The sequence below is a fragment of the Calliopsis andreniformis genome, chromosome 12 (assembly GCF_051401765.1).
Source record: "Calliopsis andreniformis isolate RMS-2024a chromosome 12, iyCalAndr_principal, whole genome shotgun sequence".
NCBI classification, from domain to species: domain Eukaryota; kingdom Metazoa; phylum Arthropoda; class Insecta; order Hymenoptera; family Andrenidae; genus Calliopsis; species Calliopsis andreniformis.
In genome coordinates, this window is record NC_135073.1 from 13,731,221 (window position 1) to 13,757,502 (window position 26,282).

At 30.8% G+C, this 26,282-nt stretch overlaps 10 protein-coding genes across 15 annotated transcripts; 5 read left to right on the forward strand and 5 right to left on the reverse strand.

The window, feature by feature from the left end:
* Positions 1-133: 133 nt before the first annotated feature.
* LOC143185602 (NFU1 iron-sulfur cluster scaffold homolog, mitochondrial) lies at positions 134-1,370 on the forward strand. The gene is made up of 4 exons (XM_076388743.1): positions 134-291; positions 393-820; positions 906-1,009; positions 1,081-1,370. The coding sequence occupies exons 1-4, from the start codon at positions 212-214 to the stop codon at positions 1,303-1,305; spliced, it is 837 nt and encodes a 278-aa protein (XP_076244858.1). The 5' UTR covers positions 134-211; the 3' UTR covers positions 1,306-1,370.
* On the reverse strand, positions 1,366-3,326 carry Rack1 (Receptor of activated protein kinase C 1). The gene is made up of 5 exons (XM_076388740.1): positions 3,127-3,326; positions 2,602-2,810; positions 2,122-2,328; positions 1,821-1,931; positions 1,366-1,733 (listed from the first exon to the last, which is right to left on the reverse strand). Exons 1-5 carry the CDS (start codon positions 3,233-3,235, stop codon positions 1,416-1,418), a joined length of 954 nt encoding a protein of 317 aa, XP_076244855.1. The 5' UTR covers positions 3,236-3,326; the 3' UTR covers positions 1,366-1,415.
* Positions 3,327-3,650: 324 nt separating this feature from the next.
* Positions 3,651-5,284, forward strand: Mrpl15 (mitochondrial ribosomal protein L15). The gene is made up of 5 exons (XM_076388741.1): positions 3,651-3,886; positions 4,097-4,251; positions 4,395-4,560; positions 4,640-4,799; positions 4,878-5,284. Exons 1-5 carry the CDS (start codon positions 3,785-3,787, stop codon positions 5,177-5,179), a joined length of 885 nt encoding a protein of 294 aa, XP_076244856.1. The 5' UTR covers positions 3,651-3,784; the 3' UTR covers positions 5,180-5,284.
* A 204-nt stretch (positions 5,285-5,488) lies between these two features.
* LOC143185636 (solute carrier family 25 member 16) lies at positions 5,489-8,334 on the forward strand. The gene is made up of 7 exons (XM_076388806.1): positions 5,489-5,801; positions 6,032-6,124; positions 6,191-6,324; positions 6,686-6,871; positions 7,172-7,328; positions 7,418-7,559; positions 7,638-8,334. The coding sequence occupies exons 1-7, from the start codon at positions 5,738-5,740 to the stop codon at positions 7,810-7,812; spliced, it is 951 nt and encodes a 316-aa protein (XP_076244921.1). The 5' UTR covers positions 5,489-5,737; the 3' UTR covers positions 7,813-8,334.
* A 537-nt stretch (positions 8,335-8,871) lies between these two features.
* On the reverse strand, positions 8,872-14,216 carry Mts (protein phosphatase 2 catalytic subunit mts). Its single transcript, XM_076388320.1, has 6 exons — positions 13,935-14,216; positions 12,470-12,679; positions 12,023-12,286; positions 11,768-11,940; positions 11,579-11,686; positions 8,872-11,492 (listed from the first exon to the last, which is right to left on the reverse strand). The coding sequence occupies exons 1-6, from the start codon at positions 14,034-14,036 to the stop codon at positions 11,420-11,422; spliced, it is 930 nt and encodes a 309-aa protein (XP_076244435.1). The 5' UTR covers positions 14,037-14,216; the 3' UTR covers positions 8,872-11,419.
* Positions 14,217-14,679: 463 nt separating this feature from the next.
* LOC143185375 (uncharacterized) lies at positions 14,680-16,996 on the reverse strand. 5 transcript variants are annotated; one of them, XM_076388319.1, is made up of 6 exons: positions 16,876-16,996; positions 16,694-16,794; positions 16,423-16,619; positions 15,819-16,290; positions 15,555-15,746; positions 14,680-15,187 (listed from the first exon to the last, which is right to left on the reverse strand). In XM_076388319.1, the coding sequence occupies exons 1-5, from the start codon at positions 16,886-16,888 to the stop codon at positions 15,573-15,575; spliced, it is 957 nt and encodes a 318-aa protein (XP_076244434.1). In that variant the 5' UTR covers positions 16,889-16,996; the 3' UTR covers positions 14,680-15,187; positions 15,555-15,572. The 5 variants fall into 5 exon arrangements, 4 of the variants coding, with proteins under 4 accessions (XP_076244434.1, XP_076244433.1, XP_076244432.1 ...); XR_013002903.1 differs by having other exon boundaries at positions 14,682-15,187; positions 15,282-15,746; XM_076388318.1 differs by lacking the exon at positions 14,680-15,187 and adding an exon at positions 15,208-15,458.
* Positions 16,997-17,485: 489 nt separating this feature from the next.
* On the forward strand, positions 17,486-19,777 carry Las (lipoyl synthase, mitochondrial). Its single transcript, XM_076389103.1, has 6 exons — positions 17,486-17,845; positions 18,057-18,362; positions 18,653-18,809; positions 18,891-18,948; positions 19,012-19,167; positions 19,241-19,777. Exons 1-6 carry the CDS (start codon positions 17,780-17,782, stop codon positions 19,599-19,601), a joined length of 1,104 nt encoding a protein of 367 aa, XP_076245218.1. The 5' UTR covers positions 17,486-17,779; the 3' UTR covers positions 19,602-19,777.
* An 83-nt stretch (positions 19,778-19,860) lies between these two features.
* On the reverse strand, positions 19,861-21,459 carry Prosalpha6 (Proteasome alpha6 subunit). The gene is made up of 5 exons (XM_076389105.1): positions 21,360-21,459; positions 20,706-20,956; positions 20,469-20,628; positions 20,185-20,394; positions 19,861-20,104 (listed from the first exon to the last, which is right to left on the reverse strand). The coding sequence occupies exons 1-5, from the start codon at positions 21,360-21,362 to the stop codon at positions 19,883-19,885; spliced, it is 846 nt and encodes a 281-aa protein (XP_076245220.1). The 5' UTR covers positions 21,363-21,459; the 3' UTR covers positions 19,861-19,882.
* A 136-nt stretch (positions 21,460-21,595) lies between these two features.
* On the forward strand, positions 21,596-22,517 carry Rpl21 (ribosomal protein L21). The gene is made up of 2 exons (XM_076389100.1): positions 21,596-21,640; positions 21,993-22,517. Exon 2 carries the CDS (start codon positions 22,007-22,009, stop codon positions 22,484-22,486), a length of 480 nt encoding a protein of 159 aa, XP_076245215.1. The 5' UTR covers positions 21,596-21,640; positions 21,993-22,006; the 3' UTR covers positions 22,487-22,517.
* A 23-nt stretch (positions 22,518-22,540) lies between these two features.
* Positions 22,541-25,861, reverse strand: Usp12-46 (Ubiquitin-specific protease 12/46). Of its 2 annotated transcripts, none has more exons than XM_076389092.1 (8): positions 25,538-25,861; positions 24,801-24,881; positions 24,257-24,473; positions 24,059-24,139; positions 23,686-23,975; positions 23,473-23,610; positions 23,242-23,385; positions 22,541-23,159 (listed from the first exon to the last, which is right to left on the reverse strand). In XM_076389092.1, exons 1-8 carry the CDS (start codon positions 25,577-25,579, stop codon positions 23,052-23,054), a joined length of 1,101 nt encoding a protein of 366 aa, XP_076245207.1. In that variant the 5' UTR covers positions 25,580-25,861; the 3' UTR covers positions 22,541-23,051. The 2 variants fall into 2 exon arrangements, with proteins under 2 accessions (XP_076245207.1, XP_076245206.1); XM_076389091.1 differs by having other exon boundaries at positions 22,543-23,159; positions 23,686-23,978; positions 25,538-25,852.
* Positions 25,862-26,282: the final 421 nt, after the last annotated feature.

Consider the following 26,282-nt stretch of genomic DNA (forward strand, 5'->3'; position numbering starts at 1 on the left):
TTATTTTATTTCATTATAAGTATCTTATGTTAATAAACAATTTGTCATATATTCATATATACAAAAATTTATACATAGTAACTGGCATAAAAATGTGAAGTTCTATAGAGCAGTACTCTATATGTAAATAAATAAGAAACGTAGAAACATAACATAACCTCAAAGTCAAAGTAACAAATTGTGGTAGTAGGAAGAGATCAATGAAGAAACGATGGACAAAATTTTAACTAATACTTTACAAGCTGGTCGACGTCTCGCACGTAGATCGTTGACAGTACATCAATGCTCAAAGTAAGTAAAAAAAATGAATTTTTATCCTAAGAAACCGAAATTAAAAAGTAAATATTAGCATAAAAATAAAAAATATATATTCATGACATCCTTTTTTATAGAATTTTAAGGAATTCCTCAGCTCAGTTGCATGTGTGCTGCGACACCCATACGTCAAAACCATGTCTGTTTTCTCCAACAAAACAGCTCAATGTCAGTGGTCTACAAAAGCGAACAATGTTCATTCAAACGCAAGATACTCCAAACCCTAACAGTTTGAAGTTCCTTCCTGGAGTAAAGGTGCTTGAACCTGGTCAAACCAAGGACTTTCCTAATGCTACAGAGGCATACTGTTCTCCTCTTGCAAAAATGTTATTCAGAATTGATGGCGTTAAGTCTGTATTTTTTGGACCTGATTTTATTACAGTGACCAAGATGGATGAAGATGTTGAATGGAAATTGTTGAAACCAGAAATATTCGCAGTAATTATGGATTTCTTTTCATCTGGTTTGCCTGTGTTGAATGAGGATCAGCCAGCAGCAGACACTCGTAAAGTTTATTCTTTGACTTACCACAATAATACATTTTATATGTCCTTAGAAAATGAATACAGTTAATAGTTATCTATTTCTAGAAATTAATGAAGAGGATGATGAGATAGTACAAATGATTAAAGAGCTGTTGGATACTCGAATAAGGCCTACAGTACAGGAAGATGGAGGTGATATTGTATTCATGGTATGTATTTATGTGCAATTTTTCATAAGTATAATTAGTTTTAAACTAATGTTTTCTTCGTTTAATTACAGGGTTTTGAAGAAGGTATAGTGAAATTGAAAATGCAAGGTTCCTGTACAAGTTGCCCAAGCTCTGTGGTTACTCTAAGAAACGGAGTGCAAAACATGATGCAATTTTATATTCCCGAGGTGCTTGGAGTGATACAAGTAGAGGATGAAACTGATAAAGTAGCGAAAAAGGAATTCGAGAAGTTTGAAGAAAAGGTGAAGAAAACAGAAAATAGTGATAAGAAATGAGTCTAGTTTGTTGTTCAGGTAATTATGTAAAAGTTTTGTGTAAGTAAATGAGCGTTTACATTTAATGTATCTTTTCCCATTTTTTATTCGTAATATTTTGTATAAAACATTTAACGGCTAGATACAGAAACTTGCCAAACACGAATGGTGTTGTCAGAATATCCAGCAAATAATGTTTGCCCATCGGTAGACCACGCTAACGATAGACAAAGTGGTGGTTCTGCTTTGCTTGTGGCGGACACAACTTCCGGTTTCAATTCCTCAACCATCTCTTTGGTCTCGAGATCCCATATCTTGATCCATGGCCCAAAAGCAGCGCAGAGCCAATAACGGTTAGGACTAAAGCACAAAGCTGTTATGATGTCATTGTGATCCAGGGTGTGCAGATGTTTTCCATCATTCAAATCCCACAGCATAGCTTTGCAGTCCTATAAATATTAAAGTTTAAAATTAGACGACTAATATTAAAAAATTTGATTATATTAAACAGTATAATATCCTCTTTGAATACATACCTTGCCACCAGAGGCACAAAGTGAACCATCAGGAGACACAGTAACAGTGTTAAGGTAACCAGTGTGTCCGCTGTGATTGATCTTTAGCCTGCAGTTGGTCAGGTTCCATACCTAAAGATTTAAAAATCATTTTGCTATTAACTATGTAGCTAATTAAAACATTGGAAATGATCTATTATTTTTGCAATCAGTCCCATATCCGCAAACACTCATGGATATATCGTGTTAAATAAAAAAGTGTCATCACATTGTGCATTAACTACAAAAAAATATTAATATCCATTGTGAAATGATAACATACCTTGACCAATTTGTCCCAACCTGCAGAAACAATGATAGGATTTGAATGGTTCGGGGAGAATCGTACACAGCTGACCCAGTCTGTGTGTCCATCATCTTGAATGGTGTATTTGCACTCTGCCAAAGTGTTCCACAGCTTGATTGTTTTGTCTCGAGAGCCAGAGACAATTTGACGATTGTCCACAGAGAAGGCAACACTTAAAACATCCTGTTAATGCACATTCATTTAATTCAGTTAATACACACAGACTAAAGGAAACAATTACACATACTAAGTTTGTTCCAATACTTACAATATTGAAGAGCTATGCCCACCTCTTCTATTTATTATAGACAAAAAAAAATATATAAAAAAAAGCTTCAGTATATTTCCTTCATTCACTTACTCTTCTGCCCATGGCATTCAATAAAAAAAAATTTAAAAAAAAAAGCTTCCATTTGTTGGAATGGTGACTCGTAGATCTGAAGAAAAATGTCACACCTTAGTATGGTCTTCAAATCTTCTTGTGGTACGACCTGCTGCCAAATCCCAGAGCCGCAGTGTTTTGTCCCATGAGCCAGACAAAGCATAGTTACCATCAGAAGATAAAACTACGTCACTGATAAAGTGAGAGTGTCCATATAAACGTTTCTGAGGGATACCATAATTAGCTTCATCACGTGTCAACTTCCATACTATCAAAGTTTTATCTGCAAACAAAATTTACAAAATCTTATGCTTATATTTAAATATAAATGCAATAAAACTATATACTATGGAAAAAAATAATATATATTTCGAATTCAAACTTTTCTTTTTAAGAAACAACAAAACAAACACATGCTTAAGTCTGTAAAAACTGTAGTACAGATTGAAATCGTTTTTAATATAAATTCTACTGAAAGATCAGTAGAATACTTTAATATTAAACTTAAAACATGTGTAGCTAATGTTCTAATACTTTACACAGCTATTATATACAAAAGAACTGGTAAAAAGTGAATGACTATATGCCGCTAAACTTACCACGTGAAGAAGACAAAATCATATCCGGATATTTCGGATTCGTTGCGATTTGGGTGACCCATCCATTGTGCCCCCGAAGCGTGCCTCTTAGTTGAAGAGTTTCAGTCATTTTTACAATATCTAACTTAGTTTACGTTACGGATTAAAACGGATTCCAACGGAGTGCCCACATTCGACAAAGCATTGGACGAAAAGAACCAAGTGGCCCTCCGTTTCGTCTGTGTTGCAACACCATAGATTATGTGACTTTAGATGTGCTGCATACGTGAACAACATAAGGATAATGTGAATCCTCACGAATTTACTTCTCGTTTTAAGAACCTTTCAGTGGTTGTTAGATTTCTTACGAAAATATTGTTCGACTCGTTAAATACACAATATTGTTCATTTATTTCTTTTAATAAATACGATTAGAAGTGCCCTTACTCATAGCGTTTTTTGATTGACTATGTCGATTAAGAAGATTTCTATAGATTTGTGATAACTTGAATGGATTTTCATGTGTGCTTTTTTCGCTTTAGTGAAAACTGGCCTTGATATATCCGGCTGGGAAATGTTTGTTTTTGAGGTTCTGCTTCATAAAGTGCTACGAAAGTAAAACTTTAAGAAAATTATTATTTTAAATTAGTGTATAGTTCATCGAGTAATTTACAGCATAATGGCTGGGAAACAGGGCAGAGATTTAGCATTGTCGATGCTACGAACATTACCGAGAATATGTTTGAAAAATATTCGGGACAATCCGGGTTCGAGGAAACCTGTAAGTAATACTTTAATCTCATGTATTTTAATATAAACTTAATCGTGTATAGTTAGAGTATGTCATTATTAAAATTTTGGAATAAATATATAAGTTACTAACGGTTTCTTAGCATTTTTAATAGAATATCTCTATTTAAATTTGAGTTACTGTGGTACCTGTTTAGTATTCTCATTCTTCGTCCACTTAGTATTTGTATATTTTTAATAGTCTAAACGTGGTCGGGGTCAGCATGGTGGAGATAAGCATGGAGCTGGTAATAAAGGTTCAGGTCAAAGGCAGAATTATATGCGTACAGGATATGAAACTGGAAATACTCCATTTTATTTAAGATTTGGTTACGAACCATATTACAAAGGACATCAGTAAGTCATTCGATAAATTTTAATTTGAATTTTTCTTTCAAGTTTTAAGTTGTGAAATCATTATTACCATGATAAAAATTATACTCAATATAAACACTTAAAAAAAGAGGTAATCTAACTAAATATTTTCATACATATTACAGTTTAAGAAGAGAATATCCACCATTATCTTTACATAAATTACAAATGTTTATTGATACAAACAGGATAGATACCTCTAAGCCTGTTGATTTTGTATCTATAATAAACACAGGGTTGTATAGATTTAAAGTAGAACATAAACATGCAGGTGTTCATCTTACAGATGAGGTATTAGATTTTACTTTATATGAGAAAAGTTTTATATTGTTTAGTAGCAGCTTGTAACTTATTTCAAATTATTTTAAAGGGTGCAGATATTTTTAAAGCAAAAATAAACATAGAAGTTCAATGGGCCAGTGAACCTGTAATAGCAGCTATTGAAAGGAATGGTGGTACTATTACTACTGCCTATTATGATACTCATAGTTTGTTTGCATTGGTTGATACAAATAAATTTTTTAGTAAAGGTAATTTTTACTCAGTTGCTGTACAAAAGTTATGTAGTAATTAGATATATCATATCTAACATACTTTTGAACATTTAGGAGAACCAATACCCCGCAGACTATTACCACCAACAGACTGCTTAGAATATTATTCCAGTGCAGCAACACGAGGATACTTAGCAAACCCTGAGGAGATTTCTCAGGAAAGATTAGCTCTAGCTCAAAAATATGGTTATGAACTTCCAAAGATTGAGGATGACCCAAATTATGAAATGCTTGTGCAACGCAAAGATCCTAGACAATTGTTCTATGGTCTTGAGCCTGGTTGGGTAGTCAGTCTAAAGGACAAAGTTATACTTAAGCCCAAGGCTGATTATCTTAAACAATTTTATTTAAGCTAAAATATTTCTTTGTAATATACAGATACGTTAGACAAATAAATACCTTGTATAAAAGTAGCATATAAAGTAAAGTATAATAAATTCAAGATCATCTGTTAATGAGTAGCAAGCATTTTTAGAATTTCCTTAAGTATATAAATTTAATAGATCTAATGAAATAGTTTTTATAACTATAAATAAGTTATATTTATAACTTAATTTTAACTAATAAGTTAAAATATTATTATTAGTATAAGGTTGTATAATATACATCGAATTATGTATGTTTCTCTGTTTTTCATTTAACATTTTTTTGTATTTGTATGCGCTTCATTTTTATATTTGTCTCGTCTATTTTTTAACGACCGTTTCGTAATCTTGTGTGAAAGTCTATGTTTATGGTGAACATAACCTAAATATCTGACATTGCTGACACAGATAGAAACGTAAGTCAAGGTCAATGACCTGATTACCGGCATTCACGCAAAGGAATAGTCTACGCGCAACGTTCTTCCGTGACAGGTGGTTCGGTCTACTCCTCTGACTTTGAGACCTTCAACATTTGACACCAACCGTAAAATGGCATTTCGTGTCGAATCTGAGAAGGATTATGTATTTTTTCTTAAAAATTTACTCGCTGGTGGTGAGTTTTTTTATTTTTAAGCAAAATTAACTAATTTATTAATAATTTATATGAGACAATATATATTATATAATTTATTTGTTAAACATTATCTGTTATGATTATAAAATAAGTGATAATATTGATATTAAGTGATAACATGTTTATTATCAGAGACATACGTCAAGTATTATAATTATTACCTTATTTATAGCTATAGACTTCTTTTAATTAAAATAAATATTTTCTAGGGGTGGCTGGAATGTGTTCAAAAACAACCGTAGCTCCTTTAGATAGAATAAAAATACTATTACAAGCGCACAGTGATCATTATAAACATTTAGGTGAGAATGATATTTTTAAATAATGTCATTGTAGATTCTTAAATAAATATTAATTTATTATTACAGGTGTCTTTTCTGGACTAAAAGAAATTATTCAACGTGAACGATTCTTTGCTCTTTATAAGGGAAATTGTGCTCAAATGATTAGAATTTTCCCATATGCTGCAACTCAATTTACCACGTTTGAATTATACAAACAGGTAATAAAATTATTGGTTACTTTCTGATTACGGTAAAATAATTCAGAAAGTAATAAGAAATTTGTTCTGGATAAAGTGGTTCTGCAGAGAGAAGTAACCATTATTAATATAAAGACATGCTCATAGTTTGAAGGTGAGCCTTAATCATATAGATTCACTTGTGAATTTTTGTGCGTATGTACATAAATGTACGCATAAAAAAATGTACACTAATTTATTTTAAATACAAATGTGTAAGAATAGCATGCCCAATTGAAAATCAAGCAGGACAAATAACATATATTTGCAGACTTCCAGTCTTAAAAATTTATGTTAATACATGAAACTACAAGAAAATTAAATTGGATTTAATTTTTATCAGCATCTAGGAAACTTATTTGGGAAGAACTCGCATATAGATAAGTTTTTTGCTGGATCTGCTGCAGGCATTACAGCAGTTACTTTAACATATCCATTGGATACCATTCGAGCTAGACTTGCTTTCCAAGTCACTGGGGAACACATTTATACAGGAATTATACATGCTGGTATTACAATTTTCAAACAGGTAACTTGTAATCTCTATTACAATAAGTACCATTAAAACAACTATTTTATATTGCATGTAATATTTAATGTTCACATCAATATTACTGTAATGAATAGTCAACTTTCATTTCAGTGTAAAGTACAAAATTCAAACAGATTTAGCATACTTTGAATGTTTTTGTTGAAGATAAGAGATTTTAGATAAGCTGAATATCTCAATAGCGTAATAATATTTTAAAATACATTAGCATATATGTTTTTCTTGAGAAAAGATTTGGTTTGAATAAATTCAGAATGTGTCTAATACTGAATTTCACAGGAAGGTGGCATTCGCGCGTTGTACAGAGGATTTTGGCCTACCATTTTTGGCATGATTCCTTATGCAGGATTTTCATTTTACTCATTTGAGAAACTCAAATATTTATGTATGAAATATGCACCAAATTATTTGTGTGACAAGTGTGATAGAAACACTGGTATGAAAAATATTACATTTCCATGAAGTATTTACATAATGTTTATAATTAGGTTTATAATACCATGATTATAATTTATGTGATTCTAGGTGGTTTAGTGTTAACAGTACCAGCAAGATTATTGTGTGGAGGTGTTGCAGGTGCTATTGCTCAAAGTTTCTCTTACCCACTAGATGTTACTAGAAGACGTATGCAACTAGCAATGATGAATCCAAATACACACAAATACAGGTAATATATTTTTTAGAAAATCATTCAACTCCTTTAAATAGTTTATTACATAATAACGTTACATTGCATATTTTTCAGTACTGGTATGTTACATACTATAAAAATGATATACAAAGAAAATGGTATTGTAAGAGGTCTGTATCGTGGAATGAGTATTAATTATTTACGGGCTATTCCAATGGTATCAGTTAGTTTTACAACATATGAGATAATGAAGCAAATATTGAATTTAGATACAGGAATGAAACTGTGATAAATTTATCAGGGTTATAGGTAAAAGGGATAAGTACAATTAATTAATATGTAAATATGTTAATAAACGAATAATATGGTTTTAGTTATGATAAAGTTATCTAATGTAAATTCGTTAATGAGAACATTCCATAACCATATTATTAGTATTTTGATGGTTGTTTTAATAGAAAAAGAGTTATAGAAACCGTAGCTAAAACTGCCGCTATAGTTACAAAAAACACAAAATGAAATAGTTACAGTACATGATCTTTCCTTCAGTAATAATATGTCAAAGTTCAATTAAATATTGAAATTATGGATAAGAATTAATTTATTGTCAATTTATTGTATCATATTTAAGGAACAGTGTATTTACAAGGGTTCTAAAAAATTATTGTATCAAAGATGCCTTAATGCCAGGTTCATAAGTTTATAAATAAATTATTTTTCCTTAAGCATGTCTCATTTGCTGAATCGCTTTCTTATTAATTAGAAATATTGAAAAAGAAACTGGTAACAGTTGGAAGAAATCTGGAAACGTTTAAACTGAATTAACTTTTATAAAAGCATTTAGTACTCTCAGACGTTTTTCAATAATTTTGTGATTTTATCACAAAACTTATAAAAAAATTTATTATTTAGCAATTGAATCTATTAAATAAAATACTTTCTCCCAGTAATAACAGTAATAGGTAATAGGTAGTAAAGGTTACAAAGGAAATTGAAATAAAGAAGTATATAGTATATACAAAATGTATAATCTATGCAATAAGATACAAAATTAAACAAGTATCAGTTAATTATATTGAACGATAACGTAAAAAGTTTCAAGAATTGAATTGCAAAGTTGATAATTACCGATAGAGCGAAATAATTTATTCCTGATATCAATGTAAAAATATTCAGTATTATACAACATATCATTTTGTTCACGAAATCCTATAATTTCTAAGCATGGTTTCTTGTATATAAATTTTATCTAATTCTATGAAAATGATTTCAATTTTGGAATTCACGAATAATTGCTTCACGTGTTTCAGTAAGTTCAAAGTGTAAAAATGACATTAGACTCACTAAGTACGATAACACCTCTTTATTTTTCTAGTTTTATTTATAATGAGACGATATAATATCAGTTCATGGCGTTACTGTTTTCCTTTGATGTAATATCTGTTCAAACACAGATCTTGCAAACCCAATACGATTAAAATACTAAAAAAATTTTAAAAGAAAATAGTATTTTAAGAAATTAAAGTCCAATTGCACACACATATAATATGCACTCGTTCAAAGCATTCGTTTTGACTGATATGAAACATTTGTAAAAGATATCATGAAAGATATTATCAATTTGATATATACAATGTAGTATGCATGTGATACACAGTAATTACACATATACCTATATACACACCACAGACAAATATAAACTGATTCTGTTTACGCGTTTTGCTTCAGATTTTATATATATATACACGTAATAAACATGTTAAAACGTTTCGAGTTCTTAGTTGATTTTATGTGTGTGCATAGGTGATGAATCAATCAGTTTTAAAATGAAAACACGATTTTTCTTTGTTTTGTTCACCTTCATTCTCAATTATATGAAGATTTTGCAAGGATTATACATGTGGACGCATTAAGAACAAAAGAGAACACAGATGTATCGTCTGTATGCTTGAATAAAGTAGACTTGATTCAAAGTATTATACTGATCTAAAAGTAAAACGTAGTAACGGGAAACCAACTGGCTTAAAAAGTCTTATCATTGAATCTAATAGCTAACAAGTTTGCTGCGATATTGAAATTTCTTCATTGTATGAAATATTAAGAAGAGAATAAATAGAGCAAATACAAAATTAGCTATACAAGTTCTAGGATCTATTACTGATTTTCATGTAAGGCATTAGTCTAATTAATTTATCTGCTTGCACTGTAATACTACGATTATCATTTATACACTATATATAGTGGAAAGTCACTATATATACATATATTGGAAATTTTATCCTTATATTTTATAATTCAGTGTATATGTTCTAGTATGGGATATATAAAACAAAAAAGAAAAAAAGAAAAAAAAGAAAAAACAGAAAAAATGCTTAACCCCGCATTATGCAGAAAGGTTGCTGTATCGATATTATGATTGTTTCTGTGCTATATCCTTTCAGACTTACAGTTTTAGTAAATTTCTATAATGTGCATCCATACATTTCAATTTTCTTCACTTCATCGTTGCTACTAATCGATTCAGTATGTATATGCTCGAAATTATATGCTTATTCCTTTCATAAACGTATGTATTTCTTTATCCGATATTTAATGCATACAGTGTTTTGTGTATCAATGAATATCAAATGACTCGACACAACACATTAAGTTTGTTTGACTTGCATTACATGTTTATTTACCAGAAGCATCACGTTTTAGAACTAGTGTAATTATTAAAAAGATCGTCGATAGGATTCGTAAGCAATTAACTTTCAATTTAGTCAATGATTGTGAATGAATGAATAAATGAATTCATTCGGTATAAAGTGTGTGTATCTGTATGTTTCACTTCGGTAGTTTCGTTAGGATTGATGCAAAAGTATTACACTTCTTTAAATAAAAAAGGTCGGAGTGATGCAGTGGTGAGTTATAAATTTATACAAAGACCTAAGTTTAAGAAGTAAAAAAATAAAAGCAACAGATATTGAAACAAAATAAATGCTGAAAATGATAAAGCAGCTTGTACTAAAATACCTTGGTTTTTTTTTCTATGATTATAAAATATACAGTTCACGTAAATTATATTTTGGTCTACTTAATAAAGTAAATTGAACGATATAATAATAGAAGTACTAATTACTATGCATTTTTGATGATTTACGCGTAATGCTATGTTACAACAATTAAAAAAATTCTCTAAAAACTTTATTAAGGATTGTTTATATGGCACAATTGATATATGCCTGAATTTACTGTTGCATCAATCCTTTGCATTTCCCTGAAGTGGAACATTTTATGCTCCATCCGCGCTAATAATTATATACGATATTCTCTTAAATATATAAACTATGACCATTTCGGTATATTTCTTGAAACCTCAAGCAACATTTCTATTTAGTACACGCAACAAATAATATTTGCTCGTACAAACAGTTTTTAATAAATTAATAATTGCTCAAGGTTTCAAAATAATACCACACGCATTTTTTTATCTTTTCTTGTTTGCACTACTTATTACGTTTACTTCTTTCTTTTTTTTTCCTTTACTCAGTAATAAAAATACAAGCAGTACAATAAAAGTTGTAGAACTCAAAATAGTATACGTGAATTTTTTAATTGGTACGTGTGTACATTATTGTTTTTTTTCCTTCTCATGTATACAATTAATATTGTGTCTAGAGATGTATGGTGTTGGACACGCAAAATACGCGATCGTGTTTCGTCTCTCGACAAGACATCACAAAATGAGTCATGATATAATACTTGAGACTATAATATGATGGTGTGCAAGGATAGCTGGGACCTTACACTCTTATTTGATGTTCTATCCGTAAATTATGTTCAGTGGCGTCGCTATAAAGCCTGAATCTTTCTTCCATACCTCTACCTTAACATTTAACTCTGGGGTTGACTTTTTATAAGAAGTAGTCTGGTGTCCGCCTAGTGACATGTGGTTCTCCACGTCTTGGTGCTGGGTCGAACTGAAGGCTGCAAAAGCAAAGAATAAAAAGTATATTGACGCTGCAATTTTTAATCATTCATCGTCGTATATAAATTTATATTGAAAAACTTACAATGAATATTTTAAAGCATCATCTAATTCCATAATTGCAGCTTGATTTCCACAGCGATAGCAGTAGTTAGGTGCTGAGAATATAGTCACGACGTTACGATCATGACACCTAGAAATTAAGTGTAAGTATTACTACATAAAAATGCGTGCTTGAAATAGACTCATATATAAGGAATTTCAATCTTTATACCAATTATAGCCTTCCATAACTAATTGATGCGCTCGTGATACTAATGTCAGGCCATTTGAATGGTTAAAAGTTTCAGAAATATCTTGTCCAAAAGTATATCCTGCCCCACGAGGGGAAATACCCCACCCTCCTCTATCATCAGGATCTGACCATAAAAGATCACACATTGGGCCCTGAAAACAATAAAGATATATTAATTAAATGTATTATCTATTTCTCCCGTTTAATGTTAAGCTGACAAACATAAGTACCAACCTCATGTGGTACCTCCTGAAGGCGATCTAGGGCACGTATATGATCTAGAGTATCGATTGAAGGTGATAAACCACCATGCAAACAAAATATTTGACCATCCACTAGTGCGGTTAATGGTAAATAATCAAACAGGTCCGTGAAGAACTTCCACACATTGGCATTGCCATATTTGCGTAAACATTCATCATAAAATCCATATACTTGTGTAATTTGTCTTGATTCATGATTACCTCGTAAAATAGTTATTCTTTCTTTGTATCTGACCTATATAGAGACAAGATTATTTTGTTAATCAATATCAAAACACAAAGAAAAGTTTCAATATGAAAGGTTTAATACATTCCATAGTTTCACACAAATTATTATTAGGGTATTAAAGTTTCTTTGCAATTTTTTTATCATCTCAACTTCTATAGTGACATATTCATTTACATAAAATGATCTTACCTTGAGTGCAACAAGCAAGGTAACAGTTTCAACAGAATAATAGCCACGATCTACATAGTCACCCATAAAAAGGTAATTTGTATCTGGAGATTTGCCTCCTATTCTGAACAGTTCCATTAAATCATGGAACTGTCCATGTACATCTCCACAAACTGTTACAGGACATTTTACTTCTTGTACATTAGATTCCTTAGCTAAGATTTCTTTTGCCTAAAAAAATCATATTGTTTCTTTTTAAGTTACTATAAAAATAAGGATCTTTTTATGAAGAAATTGCCAATAATGATTAAGGTATAATAGGTTCTATATTTAATTAAAAAAAAAAGTTTTACAGTACAGAGTATATAGTGTGAACAATTCACAATAACATTAACAGAGACTGTAAAAAAAAAATATTATAAATATTCCTTATACAAATAATTAGGACAATGACAGTTTCAATTAATAATTTTTTGAAGATGCATAAAAAATGCACTTGTAGATGTTATCAATGTTAAGTAAAAGATAAGATTAGAATGAAATATATACTTCAGATATGAAATTATTTATTGATGTCTACATTAATCATAAACTTTATGTATCTTTAAAAACTGATGTGTGCAAGAATTATTATGCTTGCAAAACTTTTTTTTGTTTTCCTAACTCTTCTTACAAAACCTATTTTACATAAAACCAATAATGAAAATTATTCCAAGCTCCAAGACCAATACCATAATTTTTAATTCCAACATACATCATTATTTCACCGTACATCTCAGACATCAATAAATCTCTTCAAATTTCCAATAATATCATTTCTCCACCAAATACAATCTCTTATCTCACATAAGCATATATTTCCTCCATCCAAATCCTTCCTCCAACTAAAGACTGCATCGACAGAAAATGTCCAAATAAACATAATCTCATTCAACAACATACATCATACAAAACCCAATTAACAAAACGAACAAAGTACATAATTCTTTTTTACAGAACTAAAAAAGTACATAAAAGTAGGATAAAGGGGGAATATGAAAACCGACATTGCACCATATGCTCGAAATGTTACGAAAATAGAATCAGTCAGACCGATTCCGACAACAAGCCAGCGAATCTTTTTTACAGAGGCAGGAACAAGTTGCAGTTGGATGCCCGAATACCATCGTACACGGTCATCGTCGTTCGAACGCCTCGATTCATTTCCAACGAATTGTCGGCGAAAAGCGAATTCGATGGGATCGGAAACGTGCGTACAATTACGTATCGATATTTCCCTCCACACATAGAGGATATTCGAGTGCATCGGAATGAAATTCGTAACGACACGTCAAGCCATGCTCAGCGGTTTCGTACAGTACGACTATAAACGAACGCCGAAACGAGAAACGGTGCAGGAAAGGAACGGGTCGATGGATAATTTCTATCAAGCAGGTACGCAGGATGGATCGTCTTGGAGAGATATAACTGAAGATAGGTCGTGTACCTTCTCGCACAGAATTTTCACTTGGCTTTCTGTTAGTTGTTGGCATTCATTTAATTGTTCTATCCACTGGTCAAGCTCTTTCAACGACACTTTCACCTCCATCGTACGGGCCTACACAAAATACACGGGCACCTCGCCGCGCTCTTAGCACGTGCAATAAAAGTAAAACGAGCCCGTCCCGTGGACTAAATCATTCGGTTTTGCTGGAAAAGCTTCTTAACACAAATATCCCGATCAAGCACACACTCACAAAATGGCCGATCGCGAGTACTGACGATGACGTCACACTCGATTCATGCGTGCTTCGCTGAACTGTATAACCCAGGCCAGCCTGTGGTCCAATCGGCGGTCTTGTTTGCCAGACGTCCGCCAATCGAGCGGCGGCTATACCATTGTCGCCAGCGGTGAAAACCGTCGTGTGTACTCTGCAGAATTATGACTGCATCGTTTTTAATGACGATGATTACGTTTCTCTTTGGGAATATCAGTCTTTCGTGTGACGTATCGGCGTGAAAGAGGATACGCAGGGGAGAAAATGATTAAAGCGGCTCGGGGGTACGCGACGCGATTAGCATCGACTTCAGAGCTGTTCAGAGCGTTGAGGCTTGGAAATGTCTGATAAATGTCTAATAGAGATGTCTTGACGAATAGCTTTGAGAATTGAATATTCTTAAGAATTTGGAAATTTAATATGGGATATGTTTGTCGAAGATGCAATGAAAATTGTATTTTAATATTTCATTGAGAAATTGGTTTCAATTACTTATGATTGGTTTAGAATTGGTTATTGATTAGAGATTTTTACTATTTATTATGGCTACTTTTCCTTTGGATGAGATTATAATGTTGATTCTGGGTTCATCAGGGAGAGTGACATATATGTTTTTTTAATCTCTGTATATTTTGCGTACACATTGATAAGCACAAAAAATTACATTTTATGATAAAACTGTTTAATGGAAGGCTATATAGAATCATACAAAGTTAATTAAAAATTGTAGTAATTTACTTATATAGTATATACTTTGGAGGGATTATAAATTTATCTGTTGAAATTCAGAATAATTATATAAAATATTCTTTTATGTTCCTATTTTGTATAGATGAATTCAAAATGTTGTAATCTGTGATTACAATTGTTGCTTTATGACCTTTTATGTTTATTCCAGTTATGATACCAATAGTAAAATTTATTGACTGTTTTTCTGTCAAATTTTTATCATTATATAGACTGTCTGATGATATTTTTAATCCTGAATGGGTTAAAATAAACTATTAGATTATAATAATAAACTATGGTAAATGTTTATCTGTTAAAGTTTAGAAATTTTAACAGAAAATACTGACACAGCTGTTCTTAACAAATAAAATAACTTTTCTAAATGTTTTTCTTCTGTATCATTAGTAATTGTTACTTTTCATCACATAATATAATGAGTAGAAAAAAGGAATGTTATTCTATGTTGGAAGAAACTATCATTTCATATCTTTTACCAATAAGATTAGAGATGTATTTACATCTTTCTGGCTGAAAATAATTTCTTGGAGTAATATCAAACGAGATAAATGACAAAATTAATAAATAGAACTTATTTAACAGTCAATACTATAATGATTTACTTTGTAGTGTTGCACTGTTCATCTGCAAAGTGTTGCATCCAACTGGACAAGCCATGGTAATAACAATTTTATTTTCATTCTGTAATTTAGATCTGCAGCAACAGGATTTTGCTCCAGATAAACAGTTTGTAACTTCTTATTAGCTGCTAGATTCTCGACAGTTGCCCACTCTGCAATCTCATTGTTATTTATCTGTAAGATTAAATAACATGTAGATAAAGATACGAAACGATTTTTGAACAGAAAATAAGTAGCTGTTCTTACCCAAAACTCTTCTAAATCTTCAAGATGATCAATATTTTGTATCTTTTTTATTTTATTATTTGCTAAATCCAATGTTGTAAGTCCTGGACAGTTTGAAAGTCCTTCAATACATGTTATCCCATTTTCAGAGATATACAATTGATCTAACTTTTTAAGCTCCTCTAAATTTTCAATTTTAGTAATACGATTGCTTTGCAAACTTAATAACTGAAGATTCTGTAGGCATTCTAAGTTTTCAATTTTTGCAATCTTATTTTTACCAAGGAACAAGCTTGTTAAATTCTCAAGACCTTCAAGATTAACTATTTCTCGTATTTTGTTATCTCCTAACTCGAGAGTTGTGAGATTTTTCAAATGTGATATATTTTCAATGCATTGAATCTTATTTGATGATAGAAACAATTTCTGCAATGTTAACAAGTTATCCAAACCTTCTATCTTCTTAATACGATTGAAAGATAGATCCAAAACTCTGAAAATGCAATGATTTTAAACTAAAATTTATTCACATTATAAGAATCTGAAATTACTTGATAGCGTACTATTCGATCGTGCAATTATTAACACAAAGAAAATATTTTGTATAAAAAAAAGAAATACATACTCCAAATTTACAAGAGCATCTAAATTCTCTATAGTGACAATTTGATTGTCCCTTAACTCTAGTTCAACTAAAGTTGTAAGGGTACTAAGATTTTCGATCTTTTTAATTAAGTTCCATGTAAAACATAATTTGCGTATTTTCCTCAATGGTTCTAAATTCTCAAGTCTCGTTAACCTTGAGTGATTGAAATCTAATTCCTAAAGCACAAATAAAAAATACAGAACGTATGGTAAATATTAACCGAAACAATAATTACGTGAAGATAACGAACCTCGCTGTCCGGGTCTATGATAAGAATCTTTTCCGGCTCTTCGTTCTCGGCATTTTCGTTTTCTTCTTCAATCTCAGCTGAAGCCTCGCTTTTACCATCCTCTAAAATGACAAAAAAGTTTTTCAAATGAAATTGTAGATACTTCCGTCAACAATCATTTCTAGTAAACAATTATCGTACACCATTGTGTGCCATTATAATCCGGTAATCCGGTATAACCGACAATGATTCTCGGAAATATTATTTAATAGTTCCAGATATAAAAACCAGGGGGAAATTTATGGTACTACTGCTTTCTACAGGCATAGATGATGTATTACATATAAGGTAGACATATCACTTAATTATTTTTTAGTCGCCATTAACAATGTTTAGACTAGATATGTCGTTTAATGTATAATTGCGGTACCAATTTACTATTCTCATATCATGACCGATGTTATCGATACAGTTTAACATAAGATTACGATGCTACGAGTGACAAGAATTGAAATTAAATATTGGTCCTGATGGGACATGTTCTGTCTCGGGCCAGGCATGTTCTGCCTGGCATTGAACATGTTGAACGTGTTCTGTCTGGTGTTGAACATGTCTAATACGCAAATAGCGACCTCCACATGCACCGCCTTATTTAAAACTGAATCGATAACATCGACTGTGACACAAAAATAGACTGCATGATACATCTATCTTATATTTTATCAGTGGTCGTACTATATATTATCGATTGAATCTAAAACAAGATTATAGCGCTACGAGTGGATGGAACTAAAATTAAACAATTTCAGGTAGACCAAAAGATAGATTTGGAATCTGTAACAGTCTAAATATTACGACTGATTTCAAGAAGTACAATGCATAATTCTGTTCATTATAAACATAAAATACATAAAGAATTGAGAAATTTGAATATATGACCACCGACGAATTATAGGATAAACGTGTAGGAAAGTGACATAAGTTTTGTTGAGTCAGTTGCATGTTGCATCTTTTTGGCAATGCTTAATAATTATTACTCCAGGTCATAAGAGTGGCTTTATATTTTACTTTTTAAGCATTACTTGATTGTTTGTATATTATATAAACATGTTTCCTTCACTTCGTAATTCAAGTCGAACGAAACTATCATCTGTATACAATTTCCACACTGTTGTAAGTAAAATATTTTTTCCTAAATCTTTAATTTTGTTTAAGAGTGTGAAACTGTTCATGATAATTATTAAGTGACACTGCTCATACGTTTTTTCATTACAGTATTTCATCATGTATACACATATATATATAAAGATAATAATAAAAATAGAATTTACATAATGCAAATTCCATAAAACTTATCATTTTATTTATTTTATTTATGTTATAGGGTATACAATGCACCAAACAAAAAACTTTCTCTCAAAAATTGGAAAATGGTCCTGAATTGGAAGATTTTATTGATGGAAATGTCAAAGAATACGATGGAAAATTAAAGTTAGAAAAAGGGGACAAGTCCCGTTTAAGGTTACCACCTTGGCTTAAAACTGAAATACCAATGGGTAAAAATTATAGTAGATTAAAGTCACAACTAAGGCAATTACGGTTGAGTACTGTATGTGAAGAAGCTCGATGTCCCAATATTGGAGAATGTTGGGGAGGTGACAAATATGGAACTGCAACTGCTACTATTATGGTTAGTATTACAGGAATTTCATTTATATCTTTTACTCTAATTAATAATATACAACTCTCTTTATTCCTGTTTTCCATGTAAAAGTAAAAGTTATTATTTAGACTCTAATAGCACTCTGTGAATAATAGTTGTAAAACACTATTCATTTTGCTATTAGGTAATATAATTTAACATTTTATTTTTGATCAAATCTGTCCATTTACCACCATACTATTATGAAACAATGTCTTATTTAAAATGATTACTGTTAACATGATGAAAACATAATGGTGGGAAAACATTTAATATAGTTAATGGGAGATACATGTACCCGTGGTTGTCGTTTCTGTTCTGTAAAAACATCTCGTACACCTTTACCATTAGATCCAGAAGAACCAATAAATACAGCAACTGCAATAACAGATTGGGGTTTGGATTATGTTGTACTTACATCTGTGGACAGGGATGGTAAGTAAATTTTGTTATGACTTAGAAAGAGGATATTTTGTATACAACTACTAATCTAATATGAGAATTATGTTCTGATAGATTTAAGTGATGGTGGAGCAAGTCACATTGCAGAAACAGTGAAAGAAATTAAGAAAAGGTGTGTGATTTACTCAAGCAATTTTTTTACAATTGTAATTATAGATTTTATATGCTTTTGCAGAAGTAATATTTTAGTGGAATGTTTGGTACCAGATTTTAGAGGAGACAAAAATTGTGTTGCAACTATTGTTAACTCTAATCTTGATGTCTTTGCTCATAATATTGAAACTATTGAACGTTTGACACCATTTGTTAGAGACAGAAGAGCTCAATACAGGTAAGCTCATACATTTTTTAATACTTATAATTTGTGTGTAATTTTAATAGACATACTTTTTCTTATGGTTTAGGCAGTCACTGAATGTTTTAGAGACAGCTAAAAAATTGAATCCAAAACTGATTACAAAGTCGTCGATAATGTTAGGATTGGGCGAAACGGATGAAGAAGTTGAACAAGCTATGAAGGATTTGAGAGACGCGGGTGTAGGTGCTTTAACTCTTGGACAGTACATGCAACCTACAAAGAGACATTTAAAAGTCATTGAATACGTTACACCTGAGAAGTTTAAAAAATGGGAAAACAAGGGAAGTGAAATGGGATTTTTATATACCGCAAGTGGACCATTAGTACGATCATCGTATAAAGCTGGAGAGTTTTTCTTAACAAACATCCTAAAGAAACGAAACGAAGAACATTTAGAAAAACAATGAATTTGTAAATTTTGTTCCTAGTATAATCATGAACATAAACGTATGTTCATGCATATGTAATGTAAATTGTTTTAAATCTTTATGTACAAGAAAATTTTATTAAAATGTATATAAATTGTTGCTGTTTATAGAGAAAAAAATGTTTGATGGTTTGAGAATTGTGTAGCAAAATTTTTATACCTGGATATTGAACACTGTTGCATTAATTTAATAGCAGTAATAGTGAAAATATAAATTTCAAATGTAAAATGCATATTCATCTTTTTACACATACATAAAATTTATTCTTGTGTCTCCATTGCTACTGATACACGTGGATCTGGTAGATCTCGTGGATCTTCATCGGAAGGTCGAGCTTGTGGAGGTCTAGGATCTTGTTCTACATCTGGTTCAGTAGGTTTCCCACGTTTGTCATCTTCAATTTGTGACAAATAACCGGGTATTACATCTTCATCAAATATTGTAAAATCTGTGCCTTTCCCAACTACTGCGATAGAAACGTTCTGCAACAATGTAATTACAAGTTTTTACAAATATTCATATGGAAATATTTTGTTCTTGTAAATGATCTTGAAAAATTTACCTTAACTGATAAATCAACCTCGTTAGGTAAGGTATCCCGTAACGCTCGAAGACCATGTTTTATTAGCTCATCAAGATCACAAGATAAAAATTCGTTAAGATGTTTCTCTAAATATGTTCTAGCGCTTTGAGAACGTGATCCAATAGCCATTGCTTTACAGTCAAAGTAATTTGATGAAGGACATGTTTGACAAATATGAGGTCCTTGATCCTTTGTAAATATCAAAAATAATTTAAATACACCTTATTTTTATGTATAAATAGTAAGTAATGATAATTACTTACATCATATCCAGCTACAAGCAGACCCACACCATATGGTCTTCTATCATACCTCTGAGTAGAGGTTTGCAGTTTATTCCCCAATGAAGTCATTAAACGACTCACAGGTAATACATCATCATGAGAATATTTATAATATAAACATTCAGTTCTCATATAACGACTGTAAAGATATTGATAAAGATTTTAAATGTGATTGAAATGAAAATTTCAATAAAGTCTGGCAATTTATAAATGTACCTTAACATTCTAGCATCAGCTGTTAAACCTGAAATAGAAATTCCCATATGTTTATCTATGGGAATAATCTTTTTCTGATGAGCTGATAGCTCAGATGAAGCCCTCTTGAGTGCAATAAGAACAGCATGAGTTTTATTTTTAAGGCCTACAGTAGCTGATCCTAATTTTACTGCTTCCATTGCATATTCTACTTGATGTAAACGTCCTTGCGGACTCCATACTGTTACATCACTATCGTACTGATTACGGAACTGAAAAATATTTCAAATTAGTTTTATTAACCCTCATACTGTGGATTAACTAACTAACAAACTAATATAAAACTTTGAATAATAATAATGAATCTAGTCACACTATAGCACAAACATTTACATACTATAGTCATCTTTAGAATAAAGAAATGCTCACAGTCATCTTTAGTAAGGAAACTTAGTATACTTATATATTAGAATACTATCAATTACAATTAAATTAATATAATTAGTTTAATTCACGTATATGTTAATTTATGAAATACAAAGATATAACTTGTATGAAATTCAACATAATCATTCAGTAAACTCTTTCCTCACAATGAATTTAGCTTTGAAAATATTTTGTTTGAAATGTATTTTAAACCATATTCAAATATAATAAAATATATAAAACAGGTACCATTATTTAATAATGTTTGATTCACAAACAACTTAAAGTTGCAAAATAACCACTTTTCCCGATGAATTTTCAGAAAACAACTGTCATGCACCGGGATAAATGGATATACAACTAATAGAGAGGAAAATCTGTATGTGGTCTTGTTATCGCAAACATTCTTCATTGTAAAGTCTCCTTAAGTAAAACGAGTATCGATTAACATCGATTTCTACGTACTAATATTTAGGTTGTCAATCTTAAGTTCTCTTTTTCAACGTCCCGAGTGGCTGTGCCAGCTTCTTGTACGTTTAATAATAATTATAAAGAGTTTTTAAGCTTTTATCCAGTACTAAATTCGTATTTCTCTTAATACGTAGTAAACAAAATTAACACTTAATTAATACAACGTATTTATGTTCCTTATTTTTAAATAAAGGACTATAAATTCAAGAAATTATTTTCGTAAATGAACGCACGTGTCACCTGCTTTTATATATCTCTCTTTAATTCAGTTTAAGTTATCGTATGTTTATTAATTTCACTTGTCAATTAAAATTTTGTAGTAATATATTTGGTTGTAAAGCTGTGTAAAAAAATGTTACGATGAATTTTTGATAACCTATATAGATATTTATGCAATTTTATTTTTCACAGATTGAAGTATCACAATGACGAATTCAAAGGGATATCGCCGAGGAACGAGGGACTTGTTCTCCCGAAAATTCCGCAAACATGGAACGATACCATTATCTACGTACATGAAAGTGTACAAAGTTGGAGATATCGTTGACATCAAAGGCAATGGAGCTGTTCAGAAAGGAATGCCTCATAAAGTTTACCATGGAAAAACTGGACGTGTATTCAATGTAACTCCTCATGCTCTTGGAGTTATTGTCAACAAAAGAGTACGTGGACGTATCATTGCCAAGAGAATCAATGTTCGTATTGAGCATTTGACTCACTCTAAGTGCAGAGAAGATTTCATAAAACGTGTGAAGGAGAATGAAAGACTTAGGAAGGAAGCAAAAGAGAAGAACATTAGAGTTCAACTGAAGAGGCAACCTGCACAACCTACATCAGCACATATTGTGTCAGGACGTGAAAAGCCTGTTTTACTTGCTCCTGTTCCATATGAATTTATTGCTTAAAATTTGAATAAATGCGCTTTGGAAAAATTGATTTTATTTCTTCTAAGTATATTTATTCCCCAAAAAAGATCGTACATGTAACAATAAAATAGAAGCAAGATATTTTGTAGTAGTAATGGACAAATACTTAAATTCTGATAACAATGATTTTATTTTCATTCATACCTTTTTACATACATATAGAATCTGTTAGTGCTTCCAACGTCTCTAAGTTACTAGAGAAATTTATCTAAAAATAAAATAAGTAACTTCTTTTTTACAAAGATGGACTAGTTCCTCATTGGAATTAAAATAAATAATTCTCACATAAATCATCATCAATTCATACGTAACGAGGACTGTTAATCCCTATTAAACTTTTACAGTTTGCAATACATAGCCACAAAATTAATAATTTCTTCTATATTTATAAACAGAATACGATAGAACCTATTATACATACTTCAATTTTTATAAATAATCTAATATTTAACATTGCTAGTCTTATACATACCGCACTTTGATAAAATATGAAATTATTACATAGGATTTATTTAATTTAATTGCTATGTATTTATAGTAAATTCTAACTACAATCTCTTGATTGATAGAATAGGATATAACCAGTTTCAGAACTCTTCTGAATATCTGACGTGAGTCCATAAAAATCCTCTATTGTAGATACATCAATTTTCTGTAAATAAATGTTGAATGTACGTAAATATTTCTGTAACAATAAATAAGTTCTTGTTTATATTGTAGACAGTAAATCTTACGTCGACCATGTCATCGTCAAAGAGCAGCCAAAACCCATGACTTTTAACTATAGAAATATAGTGTCCTCGATTAGGCCCACTCCCACAATGTATCACAACAGCGACCAAATCATACAATCGATCTGGATTTACCGCGTCGTCACTCTAATAGTTAATTGAAGAAATGTATTTCAATGTAAATTCATCGATACATTTAAGAATTGCGAGTATACGATCACACAAATTACTTACTGTATTAAACAGCCGCAACTCCAAAGGAAAAACTACCCTGTGAGAAACTTTGATGTGTCGATTGTATTGTTCCACATATTTGAATCTTTTCAAATGTAATGCTAGTATCATTGGTAATTTTTTAACCCTCATTCGTTTCTAAAACGAAGAAAATACATCGCTCAGTACTAATTACCATGATTATGCGACAATATCTTTTTTTTTTACAATTACCTGAGCTTCTTGATAACTGCTACAATGATCGCATTTAAATTTGTTATCACTACAAAGAGTTTCAGTATTAGAGAAGCACCTGAGGCAGTGTGTAATTGAAGTGTTTTGATCTACGTCAACTTGCAGATCGAAAAAATCCTCGTCTTTACTAGACACAGTCTCACAATTAAGGCAGCGCGTTTCTGACGTCAGGATTCCTTGAAATATTTCGTGAACCCATGTAGGTTCGGGTGGTGAACCAGCATCTCCCGCTCCACATTTCCCACCAGCTGGCTTACTTTGGCTTCTCTCTGCTAAAACATAAAATAATAAAAATATCTTTTAAAAAGATGTTTTATTTGAAAGTATAATACACTTGTAATAGTATGCTTACCCAAAATAATTTCATTTATGTGGTTTATCAAGAAATTCAGAAACTCATGTGCATCTTGCTGCATGTAATTATCAAATTCCTCTGCAATAAAATACATGCATCGCATACAGTATGTATAAATAATGGTTCAACAGTTTTATAATTTATATAATTATGAAAAATTAAAAAATTATTAATAAAACATATGTATATGCTGACCTTTCTCTTTCCTCAGTCTGGCAATGAACTTTTTTGGAGCTATAGAGCCAACTTTTTTTTTCTGAGTTGCAATACTGTAGAACAAATCTGCTAAACATGTTAATAATGTTTCTTTGGTACGTTTGTTTCTAGCTTTATACTCTAGAACTTTTTCTCTAAATGGTCGACAAAAATACAAAGCTTGCAATACAGAATTACTGTAACAAGTGTTTCCAAACTGCAAAATGAATAAAAAGTCATATTAAAGACAGAAAAAAATAACTCTTCTTTATTTTTGTAAGTCTTAATTTGTATCCTAGTATCTACAGTTTTGGGAGCAGATGAATTTGGACCTGAGAGGTATCATAATGTAAAGGAAACACTTCTGAATTCTAAAAACTATAAAATATATCTCTACATGATATATACTAATCATTCATAGGTATGCAATAAAATAATATACCAATTAATACACCAAAGCTTGCATTCTGGGTAATGATTCCTGTTCAGCCCAAATTCAAACTATGCTCCTAACAGATTGCAAAATTTATAATTTTTTACTCACATTAACTAAACCAAAATAATGTTCATTAGGTGGAAATTGATCAGAGCCAATATCCCTCTCTAATTGTGATATATTTGCACCCTAAATGATAACAAATTTTATTGAGACATAAGCATAATAATTTAGGTTTCAAATTGTCTTTGACTTTTAATTTTAATACTTTTTCTATAATAAAATTAGAATATAATTCATTCATAAAATAATAGAAAAAAATAAGGCACTAATTTAATACTATATTGTTCAAATTATTATATCATTGTGCATAGCAATTACTCAGAACTCAAAAAATGTAACGGGAAAAGGGTTACAATCATGTTATAATAAAACACATTTTGTTACAAAACATATATAAATTATTTTTTAATTAATTATTAAAAATTATGGCCATTAACTTTGACAATAAGACCAGGTCTTCTGTCAATTATCCTTTTCTGACATATTACAATCACAGAAGTATCCACAGATTTACTGAATTTCATATAATATAAATATATGTATGCATAATTAATAACATAAATTTATAAATAAATCTTAAACAGATTCATATCTCTGACACATAAATCTGACTTATAGGCATACACGGAATCTCTGATAACTAAATATTGTTTCAATATAGTATTGTATGATTTAGAAAACAGAATGCAATAAGCAAAAAGGGATTGAAGATTGAATCATGCACAGTACCATGAGAAAGTAATTTGAAACATTTATCAATCACGAGATTCGTTTAGCCTTACCATTTTATGATTTAATAGCTGAAACTGACCACTGACAAGCATATAAAATGGATTTTGGCAATAACAAAACCTCCATGGTATCCTCGCTTACAGATTTATTGGTTAAACTATTTATAATCGCATAGTTTTACGTAATCGTAATGACACAAACGGAAATATTTTTTTCTATAAAATTATAACATTCACAATCTTCGTCAGAAGATGATCACACGTATCGTTTAACGTGTTTATTAAAGTAAGCTTTAAAATAAGATCTGTCTTCTAAATTTTTAGCTTTCGAGAAGTAATCGGAACCTGCCTTTGCGTTCCCAAATCTACCCAGAAGATTGCCTATGTTAAATCGACTGTGAAAACGCATTTTCATGTAGCGTTTTTGTTATAGTAATTTTAGTAACAAAAGTAATTTCTATAGTTCGCATTGTTGTTCAGTTTTAAAATGAACATATACTTTGAATAAGAATGCTGTTCTTTATAGACGAGAAATTTGATGGTCAAGTATTCGTTTGAGTCTACTATGGTAATGTGTTTGATACTCTAGAATCAATTATTTTATGATTTAGTATTTATATCTAACGAAATATTTGAATTTGATGGTTTGGTAATTTGTGAAGTTTTTCCCGCCAATATTTTTATAAATAATAATTTAGGTTGAAGTGAAAATAAACATACATTACCTGTGATCAAGGAAAGCATTCAGTGTTTCTTTCTTCTAATTTCTGTATTGCATATGAGGTTTATGTAAACA

What these genes read in the sequence shown, in the direction of transcription:
- Usp12-46 (XM_076389091.1), bottom strand. Translation starts at nt 25,579, where the DNA reads ATGCTTGTCAGTGGTCAGTTTCAGCTATTAAATCATAAAATG. An exon ending in ATTATTTTGGTTTAGTTAAT is followed by an intron (nt 24,474 to 24,800) that starts GTGAGTAAAAAA and finishes TTCATTTTGCAG; the next exon opens with TTTGGAAACACTTGTTACAG. An exon ending in GCAGTTATCAAGAAGCTCAG is followed by an intron (nt 23,611 to 23,685) that starts GTAATTGTAAAA and finishes TCTTCGTTTTAG; the next exon opens with AAACGAATGAGGGTTAAAAA.
- LOC143185602 (XM_076388743.1), top strand. Translation starts at nt 212, where the DNA reads ATGGACAAAATTTTAACTAATACTTTACAAGCTGGTCGACGTCTCGCA. An exon ending in ACAGTACATCAATGCTCAAA is followed by an intron (nt 292 to 392) that starts GTAAGTAAAAAA and finishes CCTTTTTTATAG; the next exon opens with AATTTTAAGGAATTCCTCAG. An exon ending in TCAGCCAGCAGCAGACACTC is followed by an intron (nt 821 to 905) that starts GTAAAGTTTATT and finishes ATCTATTTCTAG; the next exon opens with AAATTAATGAAGAGGATGAT.
- Las (XM_076389103.1), top strand. Translation starts at nt 17,780, where the DNA reads ATGTTTCCTTCACTTCGTAATTCAAGTCGAACGAAACTATCATCTGTA. An exon ending in TATACAATTTCCACACTGTT is followed by an intron (nt 17,846 to 18,056) that starts GTAAGTAAAATA and finishes TTTATGTTATAG; the next exon opens with GGTATACAATGCACCAAACA. An exon ending in CTGCAACTGCTACTATTATG is followed by an intron (nt 18,363 to 18,652) that starts GTTAGTATTACA and finishes CATTTAATATAG; the next exon opens with TTAATGGGAGATACATGTAC.
- Mts (XM_076388320.1), bottom strand. Translation starts at nt 14,036, where the DNA reads ATGGAGGTGAAAGTGTCGTTGAAAGAGCTTGACCAGTGGATAGAACAA. An exon ending in TGAAAATTCTGTGCGAGAAG is followed by an intron (nt 12,680 to 13,934) that starts GTACACGACCTA and finishes TGATTTTTTTAG; the next exon opens with GCAAAAGAAATCTTAGCTAA. An exon ending in CCTTGCTTGTTGCACTCAAG is followed by an intron (nt 12,287 to 12,469) that starts GTAAGATCATTT and finishes GTCTCTATATAG; the next exon opens with GTCAGATACAAAGAAAGAAT.
- LOC143185636 (XM_076388806.1), top strand. Translation starts at nt 5,738, where the DNA reads ATGGCATTTCGTGTCGAATCTGAGAAGGATTATGTATTTTTTCTTAAA. An exon ending in CGTTTGAATTATACAAACAG is followed by an intron (nt 6,325 to 6,685) that starts GTAATAAAATTA and finishes AATTTTTATCAG; the next exon opens with CATCTAGGAAACTTATTTGG. An exon ending in CAAGTGTGATAGAAACACTG is followed by an intron (nt 7,329 to 7,417) that starts GTATGAAAAATA and finishes ATGTGATTCTAG; the next exon opens with GTGGTTTAGTGTTAACAGTA.
- LOC143185375 (XM_076388319.1), bottom strand. An exon ending in TCATAGACCCGGACAGCGAG is followed by an intron (nt 16,620 to 16,693) that starts GTTCGTTATCTT and finishes TTTGTGCTTTAG; the next exon opens with GAATTAGATTTCAATCACTC. An exon ending in AAGATTTAGAAGAGTTTTGG is followed by an intron (nt 15,747 to 15,818) that starts GTAAGAACAGCT and finishes TTAATCTTACAG; the next exon opens with ATAAATAACAATGAGATTGC.
- Mrpl15 (XM_076388741.1), top strand. Translation starts at nt 3,785, where the DNA reads ATGGCTGGGAAACAGGGCAGAGATTTAGCATTGTCGATGCTACGAACA. An exon ending in ATCCGGGTTCGAGGAAACCT is followed by an intron (nt 3,887 to 4,096) that starts GTAAGTAATACT and finishes TATTTTTAATAG; the next exon opens with TCTAAACGTGGTCGGGGTCA. An exon ending in GTGTTCATCTTACAGATGAG is followed by an intron (nt 4,561 to 4,639) that starts GTATTAGATTTT and finishes ATTATTTTAAAG; the next exon opens with GGTGCAGATATTTTTAAAGC.
- Rack1 (XM_076388740.1), bottom strand. Translation starts at nt 3,235, where the DNA reads ATGACTGAAACTCTTCAACTAAGAGGCACGCTTCGGGGGCACAATGGA. An exon ending in GTTGGGACAAATTGGTCAAG is followed by an intron (nt 1,932 to 2,121) that starts GTATGTTATCAT and finishes TTAAATCTTTAG; the next exon opens with GTATGGAACCTGACCAACTG. An exon ending in TTTGTGCCTCTGGTGGCAAG is followed by an intron (nt 1,734 to 1,820) that starts GTATGTATTCAA and finishes TAATATTTATAG; the next exon opens with GACTGCAAAGCTATGCTGTG.
- Rpl21 (XM_076389100.1), top strand. Translation starts at nt 22,007, where the DNA reads ATGACGAATTCAAAGGGATATCGCCGAGGAACGAGGGACTTGTTCTCC.
- Prosalpha6 (XM_076389105.1), bottom strand. An exon ending in TGCTTGTAGCTGGATATGAT is followed by an intron (nt 20,395 to 20,468) that starts GTAAGTAATTAT and finishes ATATTTACAAAG; the next exon opens with GATCAAGGACCTCATATTTG. An exon ending in AGGTTGATTTATCAGTTAAG is followed by an intron (nt 20,105 to 20,184) that starts GTAAATTTTTCA and finishes ACATTGTTGCAG; the next exon opens with AACGTTTCTATCGCAGTAGT.